Here is an 11,407-nt window from a genome sequence, read left to right on the forward strand (position 1 = left end):
AAAAAATAAATTAAAATTTTAAATTAATTTAATTCAATTAATTTTTTCAATTTAAACTATATATTATTCGCTCTGCATATAACTTTCTATGTATCAAGCTTCAAAAAGTACAACTTGGAGGTTAAATTATTATGAGTTTGACAGTAATTAAATTCTGATTATATTTTGAAATTTCTATCACCGATAATTATATGAATAAAAAATATAAATATTATTTTAAACTCGTGGTGTTAAATGTTAATCAGATTAATGAGTGAAATAGAAGGGGACAAGTGCATGTGCTTTCTTCTTATAAAAGGAAGATACGGTGGACTTTCTTCTTAGATTATTTTATATTTAATATCTTCTAATAAAATCAAAAAATTCAATTAAGTTAAAAAAATTCAGTTTAATTTTTATTTTTAAAATTTATTATTATTTTAATTTATCTAATTTTTATAAAAAAATTAATAAAATTAAATCGATTAATAATAATAAAAAAATAAAAAATAAAAAATATATTAAAAAATTTAACTAAATAAATTCAACCGAATCAAATTAAATTAGATCGATTCGATTCAAATTGATTTCTAATTAAAATCAATTCATTTTAATTTTTATAAATATTAAAATTTTAATTTATTCAATTTAATTAATCTTAAACCGAATAGATAAAATGCTGGCCTTTACTTTTTTAATCGATAAAAAAATATAATATTTTTCATATTTTAATTTTTAAATTCACTTTTATTTTTACGTATTTCAAATTATAGGTGAGTTTTGAAATTTTAATGAAGGTAAAACAAAACTACTCTAACAAATCATACATCATATAATGCATGGGGCATTTAAACTTTTCCAATTAAAAAAGTATGAATCACATTTTTTTTTTTCGATTCACATACGCAAGTGTCATATATAGAGTTGTAGGTTTCTTTCGGACCCATCCTCTTCGATGTAACACATGTTTGTGTTTTCTTAGGTTAAAGAAGTTGGGCACCTAGCGTCTTTCTTTGTCTTCTAATAATAGGAGCACCTGTCTTTCTTTCCTTATTATTAGCTATTCTAATTCCTCTTTTTTTATGTCTTTCTCTCGTCTATTTTCATCACACTATGTCCATTTCCTTCTTCTTTTTATTTGCTTCTTATCAATATATTTTGTTTTTTTTTAATATTGATGACCATTGAAACTATACTATTTGGACCTCAGTCGAGTCCCATGAAAAATTAAACCGTAAATCATCAAAATAAAAATTCAATTGTAATGAGTATAAATTGAGTGCTTGCAATAAGTAGAAGTTGAGTGCTATTAGATGATCTTATTTGCACATTTCGAACCGATCTCGGACTGTGAGTGTCTATCAACAATAAAATCTTTCTACACCCTTCCATCTATCAAAAAAATAGCACCATATAATATGAGATTTTGAACTTTTTGCAAAACAGTCTCCCTCTATTTGGAAATGCAAAAAAAATTGACAACACATCAAAAGAATGACCTAATGCCTTAAAGAAGAAAGAAAAACAAAGAGATAAAAGCTCTTTCTTCCCCATTTCATACCAATTCGGTGGATCATATTAAGAGGAATAAAATTGAATTTTGAGAGCATCTAATTATAAAATTAATCTCTCTCTATATATATATTTATATAAAAGAGGAAGAAGTGATGTCTGTCATGATCAGAGCAAGGAACCAGAAGTAGCACTAAATGATCCCTCCTTTTTAGCCTACACTAAAAGCCACATGAATAAAATGATTCATGATGGGTGCATGCAATAACATATACTTTTTTTTCCTAAAAGAAGCGCATGAGCTTAATCATCTAAGTGCTAAGCTATATAGTAGAAGGACATTAATGAATTTAAATATGGGTAACAAGTTCTTTCAAAATTCATCAAACACCTTGCAATGCCAGTGGGTGGGAGGAATAGCTTACACAGGAGACTTGAAGGTGCAAAGTGCAAAAGCCCAAAGTCTCTCTTTCACAGTTTCACGTGCCTTAGCTTAGCTGCTAACGTTAAATTTCAAATATATGTGCATATTTAAAACCTAAACCTTGTTTTTTTGAAGTGACCTTAATTAAAGACACATGTTCTTCTCAAAAGCAAATTGCCTTCCTCTCTCTGCTCTAGTGGGGTTTGGTTTATGCCCCTTTCTTGTCACCTAAAAGCATTTAAAACCTTTTTAATAGTCTTCACATGAACAGTTTACTACATTTAATTAATTAATTATATCAGATACTAGATGGAGAGAAAACATGTATAAACCCTAAAATTTAAAGGGGATTTGATTTGAGGTTTATTCTATGAGAAAAAATAAAAAATTTTCCATGATATATCCGAAATATTAATTGGACATGTACGCTGTGCATGTCCAATGTTGAATTACCTAATTATAATTGCACAAGCTCCGCATAAAACGACAATTGAAAAATCTTTTCTCCGTTTTATCTGACAATTACCTGACCAAAACGACACGACAAAATCGGATATATGGACTTTATGGACGATGGAATTCTGGGAGTCCCACTCCCACTCCACTCCATCTCCATGTTTATTTAATGATTAATTAAATATAAACACTGCTTCATGGAGCGTGCACACACTGTCCAATGAGAATGAAGCTACGAAGGTAGGGTCGATAAGCTTTGTATAGGGTGATTGAGAGAGGTTCACGAGCCTCAAGAGAGAGTGGAATTTAGATGCTAGGCGAGGAAAGGAAACAAGGTACGCCATTCTGTTTTTTAAATTTTTTAAAAAATAATTAAATATAAAGGAAATGTTTAGATGAATTTATTCAAGTGTGAATTTAAGAGATATTTAAATGAATTTAATTAATAAAATTACTTATTTGTATTTTAATATTTGGTGAAGCGAATTCATATAAATATTTTCTAAGTATAATATTTAAAATATAATTTTGAAGAAGGTTGGGCAAGAGAGCGAAAGGTGTCATGTGAATTTAGGCCATACAATCACAAAAACTAGAGAACAAAAGTCTTTATACTCTTTCTTCTCTATTCTCACTCCAATAATCACAACACTGGAGAGAAAAGAGAGAGAGAGAGAGAGAGAGAGAGAGAGGTGAGGAGGAAGCGAGAGGTTGAGAGGAACCCACCTCATTTTCTAGCTTACTAAAGAAGAAGGTGAGAAAGAAGAATGATGACGATGATGATGATTATGAGGCAACTGATAACAACACACAGAAAATTACACGACCAAGGAAGAAGGATAGCAATATACATATAGATAGATAGCTGCTGAAGGCTCGGTTATTGCATTTCTTGCCTGCCTTTCCTTATCTTATTTTTATTTTGCTGTGTTTCTTATCAGTTTCTCTTCTCCTGCTACTTCTGCTTCTGCTGCTGCTGGTCATCAGTGCCTCTGCCACGACCCAAAATCTCTCCTTTATCCTCCAGGGAAGTAGTCGGTCATCTCTTCCTCTCTGAACCCAAAGGCCAAATTTTTATCTATCTTTATTTTTTCATCTCACAAAAGCCAAACTGACAGTTGGGTGTGTGTATTTTTGCCAACAGAAACCCACCTCCCCAAAACCGGCAGCCAGAAGAACCTACCAGCAATGGCAGCAGCATCCCAGAGTCCTACTTAGAGAAATAAAGATAAAAGAAAACAAAGCCCCACCATCCCCAACAAACAAGATCTCCTCTTTCTCTTTTCTCTGATACAAGTTCAGAGTTGTTTTTACCCCACTCCTCTTGCATAATTTCTACATACATATACATCCTTGTAGATTTATAATCTCTTCTCTCTCTCATCTATAATTGTCATAAAAACACTGCCTAGTGGTGGATTTCAGATATTATATAATCTATATTTGCATGTATATATAAGATTGAGTCTTTGTTCAATTCTATCAAGAAAGATTCTTCAGTTGTGGCTACTACAAGGAGTAGGCAGCTCCTATCCGACTCTGGAGCCTTTGCAGACTGGGCTACGTCCTCTTCTTCCTCGGCCATCCGCGCCGCGGGACCGGACGACCTTTCCCTCGGCTTTAATGCCGGCCCTACTGCCGCAGCGGCTACTGCTGCACCTGGGTCCGGACCCACTGGCCCATCGTGGTCTAGCTCAGCTAGACAAATTAACTATGGCATCACTCCTGAAATGGGCATGTTTGTTGTTACTCCTGCTTCCTTTAATCACCACCACCAGCATCAGCATGAGTCGTCTATCAATCTTGCCACTGATCCAATCCATGGCTCAAACGCTGCTGCTACTGCGCTCGGTGTCGGTGTGGGTGTAGGCGTTATCCCACTTCTCACGGCCGCTCCATGTCTAGCGCCGCAAAACATGGATGATCAAGATTTGCTGAATAATGGGCGCAACAAAATGGGTGGCCTCCAGTTTTGGCAAAACCAATCTTCTCATCACCACACCCTGTCCAATATAAAGAGAACTAATGCTTCGATTCTCGATCACGATAATTCTCCAGCGAATCTGCTTCAGAGCGGTAACAATAACAGCTCCGGTGGTGGTATTGGTGGTAATTCAGCTTCATCTGGGACAACAACGTGCCAAGATTGCGGAAACCAAGCCAAGAAAGATTGCAGCTATAGAAGGTGCAGGACCTGCTGCAAAAGTCGTGGTTATGATTGCTCTACTCACGTCAAGAGCACGTGGGTACCGGCGGCCAGGAGGAGAGAGCGTCAGCTAATGGCAGCTGCAGCCGGAGGAGGTGATGGTTCTTCTGGGTCTACTACTGGGATCAAGAAACCTAGACTCGTAAACTCACAAACCACCACCAATTCTCATACATCCACTTCTAACACTACCCCACCAAGAAGCTTTGATACTAGCTCCAGTCACCAAGGTTTGAGTTTCCTGCTCCTTTCGTCTATATACACCTAGTTTCTTTGCTTTAAAATGACAAAGGTTTAGGGTTGTTGAAGAGGCGAAATTTTGAGTAGGGTTTGTTAAATTTCCTTTTTGCAGATGCGAGTTTTAAGGAGACATTGCCGGGGAATGTACGTGCACAGGCGGTTTTCAAGTGTGTTAGAGTGACGGCAGTGGACGACGGTGAAGATGAGTATGCGTATCAGGCTGTGGTAAATATTGGTGGCCATGTCTTCAAAGGGTTTCTATATGATCAAGGAGTTGAAGGAAGAGATGGGTTCCCTAATATATCAGAATTGCATTTGGGTAGTGCTAACAGTGGCGGCGGCGGCGGTGACGGAGTAAGGAACGGAGCCTCATCTTCCCCGATTATTGATCCTTCAGATGTTTATGGTGCATCCGGTGGAGGGTTGCTGGGTGGTTTAAGCTATGGTAATCCAATAAACTGAGGTTTACTTCCAAGGCTTTGGAGTGGAATTATTTTAGTCTAATTTTCCTTGTGTCCGCTAATTACTATTACAAAAACACTATGAATAGGGTTTTGGTAAGTTGTTCTGTCTCTTGTTAACATGTCTTTGATATCTTCATCTTCTTGTTTTGGGTTTCTTGTTCCTCGTGACAATTTCCTTCTGTAATTGCACCGAGATGAGGATCACAATATGCTAAAGGATTTGCCTCTTCAGTATGAGAGTAATTCGTGTAGCAAATTTTAGACAAGATGGACAATAAAGGGCAAAAATTCCTGTTCTTCTAGATATACCAGCTCTCAAAACATTGTGATTATAAAATCAGTCTGCTTTCTTGAAGTTGTAGTCTTCTTTGTCCCTTTTTTCTGTCTTGTGCTTTTTGTTCATTAGAGTTTTGTTTGAGAAAAGTTAGATCTACAGTATAAAGCATTATCATCAGAGGACATTTTGGCATTAACCTTAACTTTTATGTGTTGCAATTTTGTCTTGCCCTTGTTCACTATTCCACTTGTTCGCTTCAGACATATACCGGTCTATTTTTATTGTAAAAAATTTCCCTTTATACCTTTTTTTTTTCTTGTTCTCTTGTTCATATCATTCATTTATTCATGGCTTGCAAACATGCATTGTGTTTCACCATTTATATTTTCTCTGTTGAGTTAGTTTGGTTCTTCATCAACATGAAGTAAATGAGGAATCCATCATTATTGTGTTGCTGTGGAGTTTAGACTTTAGCATGCGTAGTAGTTGCAATGTCACCATCATTTATGCCAAAGCAAGAAGCAGCATTACATTGATGTCCTTTCCGACCCACTTCTCTTCTTCTATTATTTTTATAATATGGACAACCTTGCAATTGCATGCATTCATGAACACATGGTGTACTTGCTTCTGCTTGATGTCCTTTTGTTGGAAATGCTTCCTACTCAGTTTTGTAGTGTTAGACTTGTATCACCCCTTTTATCATCTTACACTTTAATCTTTCCTAGTTTGTTTTGATTTTTGTAAACATTGGATTATGCTGCATCTATTGCCCCGCATGTTGATTCATTATTCACTGATTTGTTCTTACCTCAACTTGTAATGTGTCTGTTCCCGTGTTGTGTGAATACAATGTATGGGAATATTTGAGCAAATATTATTAAATTCCGAGGTAGTTTACTCATTCTTCTCAATGATGATTATTATTTTGGCTGTCTCTGTGGTTTGCAATGATACTTTATTCCTTGAGATGCTTTACATGTTTGTGACTTATCCTTTTGGCTATAGTTTTTGTATACAATTGTTGACTAATGTGGGTTGATTAAACTGGTGCATGCATTTAATGCTTGCTTTGCTTTTTCTTTCCGTCCACTGACATGTTCCACTGGATCTCTTCATTTAGTTTATTAATGGATAGATTTTGTCATGTGATGATCATCATTATTTCTGTCCATATTACTTATTTATAGTGTCTTTTTGTGATTTGCTGCATACCACATCTGTAAACTGTGCATGAGTGATGGGATAAAGACAATCCCTTTGGAGCCTGTTGCCTCATTTCTTTTGAAAACCTTACTAGATGCCTTGTATTACAGATGCCAACACTGCCTGTTTCCATACCAGGCATGACCATATATTATTGCATGCTTCCCATTTGGCTTGACAGATATTGATGTGAGTGAGATTAATTATAACATTTGTGCCCATTTGTTGCCTGCTCACTAATCCCATAATTATGATATAATTCTGTTACCTTTTCTTCAGCACTTGTGAAGTTACATGTTGAGTGAGAAATGAATTTTCTTATGCTATTTATTGGATATCTAGTTCCTTAGAAATTCTTGTGCACTTTTTGGGGCTATGTAAAAGAGTTCAATGTTTTCTGTTCATATTATGAGATTTGCTTGTTGGATATGTATGTTATGATACATATATTTGAATTCATGCATCTACATGAAATAGAATGTCAACTTAATTTGCCAAATAACTGGTTAATCAATTTCAGCAAGTGAAAATTTTTAGTTTTCCTTTTGGACCAAAGGTTATGGTCGTATCCCATGTGCTTAAGACAGAAAGTTTTGCTTTTGCTTGTTCCCCATGCTTATATTCTAGTGCAGTAACTTATTCTTACCTTTCTTTCTCCTTTGTACTAAACCAGTATGTATGTGAAGAAAACTGACAAACGATACCTGATGATTGTTTGTTTCCCATCGATTAATTTGAAATATTTGGTTTTAAATGTCTGACCAAGGACTCGAAATGTTGTTTTTTCATGATTTTTTAACTACTTGAAGAGAGTATAAGCTAGGGTGGACTTGTGTATCATACATATATAATGAGTAACTTTGCTTCTTAACTTGTCTAAGAAAGATGAAGAAGGTGATTCAGTATTAGATTCAATCTTTCGTTACTCTTTGTTCTACACCTAGGAGGGAGATGAATAACCTTCTGCATCAAGTCCATATCCAGCCTGATGAAACAACGTTTTTCGAATATGTGAACTGACTGAAATACATCGTAGTGTTGCCTTTTTTAAGCTTTAATGCACTTCTTTGTGGTTCCCTTTTTGTGTTAAGTCATCGTGGATCTGCTCGTACATGTAGTGCAAGTGTGAGGTTATTGGCATTGAATTCAGATATCTGATCTGGTTTGATGTGATTAGATATTTGAACATGTTTGGGTCCTTGTTATCCATTCATAGAAGATTCAATAAATTTGATTCATTTTCTTTCAATTGAATGATCAATCTGTGAATTAGAAAGTCAAATATTGTGTATGCTACAATATGCCTTTTGATCATTTGAGCTCTATCCTCGAATGTTTTTTTTTTTTTTTGAAATTTGAATCTGTTGACCATAGTTGCACTTTTTGCTTTTTCTACAATTTCCGTATAAATTTGTTCTAGTATGGAAAAAGGAATAATAATAAACAGAAAAAAGGGTGAGATGTGGGTGGAAGGATGATTGATTCAGTGGAGTTGTACGCTAAAGACGTACATATTCATGACAATTATGAATTATCCAACAACAACATTGGAAGGGGGCAGTCTGGTCTGTAAGAATACGTTGAAAGGTTGAAGTTTTGTAGTGGTTGAGCTTTGAAGAGTTAAAAAAGGAAGCAAAATTTACCTTTTTGGTGTCTGCAATCGTCCTGATTGACAAAATGGAATCTCTCTGGGGTTGGAAATGCGATTTGCAGAGTTTCAGAGAGCACTCGCAGTAGCAGCCACTGTCTCCTGCGTAGCAAAGTCATTCATTTCCAAAGTTGACAGTTTCCTGAAATGCAAGGTTGCGGATATTGCACTGGTATGCGTTTGTACTGGGGAAATAATGATCATGCACGCCAATTTGTTAAAGTTATAGATAAAGTTATATTAATTGCTAACTGGATTAATTGAAATAGCTAAAGTTTTATTAATTAATATATTAATTTTAGTTTTATAATAATATATTATTTATATTTATTAGTTTCAACCTTTTCTTGTTATTCAAAGGGAGGCTAATAGATCTAAATATTTTCTTAGGTCATTTAGGGTTTGAAGGTAATGTATTTTAGGGTTTCGGAAATTTGAGTAGAGAGATACTGAGATTCCCAACTCCACATGCTCTCCAATCTCTTCAACAGATTGCTTTCTGAGCCAAGGGCATTCAAAAATGGCAATAGAGACCCTAGGGTTTGTGTTGAAGGAACAAAATTCCATTAATATATTTATTTGTTTCAGAAAATCAGGGAATTTGAATTAGTGATGAGATTAAAATAATGGATTAGCAGCATGGAGATGATTAAAATGGTGAATAGAATAAGCCCAAGGAGGCATATTTGCAACCCTAATGATTCCAAATTTTAAAAATATATATTTTAAAGTTTAGATTATAAAATACAAATATAGTAAAATTCCATTTAGGATGGTGGTATAATTTAGATACTTCTAGTGCTCAAATGGCAGTGATATTTGTACTAAAAAAATTATTATTCAATTTTTATATTTTAAAAAATATATTAAAACGTTTTAACATATTAAAAAATTTATTAATTTATTTTTTATTAATTTTAATTATTAAATATTTTAATATTTAATTATTATAATTTTAAAAAATATTATTTAATAATATTAATAATAATATTATAATTGCCTGAATTTTTGTGGTTAAGTGGAGTTTGTTGTATAATATGTGAGTGTGGCATAGAATCTGTAATTATGTCCCTAATCCCTAGAAAGAGAATGGCGACAATTTGAAAGCTTTTGTGCCCTAAAATAATTATTAAATCAAATCAAATCAAATTTTTTAAATTTCAAACACTTCGCTACGAATTTAACTCTTTATACTTTTAGTAAATTTTAAATTAAATAATTAAATGCATTTCCTTTATTTAAAAATTTAATTTGGGTTGGAAAATTTTATGTTTTATATTTTTTAAGAAAATTATAGTTTTCATTTTCTATGAAAAATAAGTAAAAATATGAAAAACATGTTCACCTGATAATAATAAAAAATGATTTTTAAATTTAAAATAATAAAAAAACTCATACATTTCATGATTAACAACTAAATTATTTAAAACCTAATTAGTTTTAGTTTTAATTTTTTTTACTATGTACTAATATTTTATTTTTTGACAATATAATTAATTTTAAATATCTTAAATTAATTATTTAATTTTAGTTATAAAATATTATAATATATTTTTCTCATAAAAAATTATTATTTTCCATTTAAAAAATAGTTAAAAAATAAAATTTGTACTTAAAAAAACTGTAGAAAACATCCTAACGCTATTTTTCAAATCATTCCATTTGAAAAATTGACATATTTTAATTAATAGTTTTCTTAGCTAAATTTTTTAAAATATTACTCTAATTTTCTATAAATAAACGAATATTTAATTTTTCATAATTTTATATTTTAACATCTAAATAATATTAATTATTATATTTATTATTTAATACTGTATATCCTTTGACATTAATAAAATAATTTTGAAATATCTAAAAGTATTTTAAAATATAAATGTCATTTTCAACTAAACTAAAGGTATTTTAATATTAAAATATATATTCCACATATAACAAACAAGAAAAAGAAAAAATATCTCAAGCATCACATTCTATTCTTCAATAATATTATGGGAAAGTTACTATTTAATTTTTATAATATAAAAAAAATTTTAATTAATTTTTTAATTTTAAAAAATATATTAAAGTTTTAAAAATTAATTAATTAATTCTTATAATTTTAAAAAATTATTAATTAATTTTTTAAATTTTTAAAAAATTTACTAATTAATCCATAAATATTTTTAAATTTTTTATAATACTTTAACCGATACAATTAACTAACGAAAAAAATAATCAATACATTTTTAAAATATTAAAATATTTTAATATATTTTTTAAAATCAAAATATTAATTAGTGTATCTCTTCATATTATAAAAATTAAATAATAATTTTTTTAATATTAATTTATAAAATTTGAAATAAAAGCCATCTTAGTTTTCAAACATTTTGTGAATATATAATTAAAGCAAAAGCTTCGTTTAACTTAATGAAATTAAATTCCTATCATCTGAATTTTTTTTTTTTACCATATTTGGGATCAGGGTTTCTAAATTTCCTTTTTTTTAAAAAAAAAAACAAAAGTCAAAATCGATAGAATCAAATTCCCTCATTTTGATTTCATATATACATACGCACACTTTCAGAGAATCCAAGCATTCTCTTTTTGTTTGATTATTCTAGAGTTTTCTCTACGTTATACTGTATGATTTTTTTTTTCCCAATATATTGGATGCACAATTCAAATAATTATACTTAAAGAAAAATATCAACTCAGCATACTCCAGTACCAATTTATAATTATTGGATTTCATTTGGGTGCCTGCAAAAGTGGAAAAGAAAAGCAGGGGAAAGAAATAGAAAAAAAAAAAAGAATGCGCAAACTAGTTTAAATTTAATTAAAGTAAAATATAATTTCTCCTTTTTTTTTAAATGGCGGACTAGATGGCATTTTATATAATAATACAGATATTATTTAAATTAATTATTGGGGTGTAAATGAATTAAACTGTTCGTGAATTATTCGAGATTCGACTTGATAAAAATTCGATCAGACTCGACTCATTTTTTAA

The 11,407-nt window shown here is 31.5% G+C and overlaps 1 protein-coding gene across 1 annotated transcript; it reads left to right on the top strand.

Moving 5' to 3' along the window:
* Positions 1-2,994: 2,994 nt before the first annotated feature.
* Positions 2,995-5,585, top strand: LOC110609505 (protein LATERAL ROOT PRIMORDIUM 1). The gene is made up of 2 exons (XM_021749103.2): positions 2,995-4,807; positions 4,930-5,585. The coding sequence occupies exons 1-2, from the start codon at positions 4,102-4,104 to the stop codon at positions 5,277-5,279; spliced, it is 1,056 nt and encodes a 351-aa protein (XP_021604795.1). The 5' UTR covers positions 2,995-4,101; the 3' UTR covers positions 5,280-5,585.
* Positions 5,586-11,407: the final 5,822 nt, after the last annotated feature.

This window comes from Manihot esculenta, chromosome 2, assembly GCF_001659605.2.
Source record: "Manihot esculenta cultivar AM560-2 chromosome 2, M.esculenta_v8, whole genome shotgun sequence".
NCBI classification, from domain to species: domain Eukaryota; kingdom Viridiplantae; phylum Streptophyta; class Magnoliopsida; order Malpighiales; family Euphorbiaceae; genus Manihot; species Manihot esculenta.

Bases quoted from the DNA above. Each gene is read 5' to 3' on its own strand.
- LOC110609505 (XM_021749103.2), top strand. From the start codon at position 4,102: ATGGGCATGTTTGTTGTTACTCCTGCTTCCTTTAATCACCACCACCAG. The intron at 4,808-4,929 runs GTTTGAGTTTCC...TCCTTTTTGCAG, and splicing joins TACTAGCTCCAGTCACCAAG to ATGCGAGTTTTAAGGAGACA.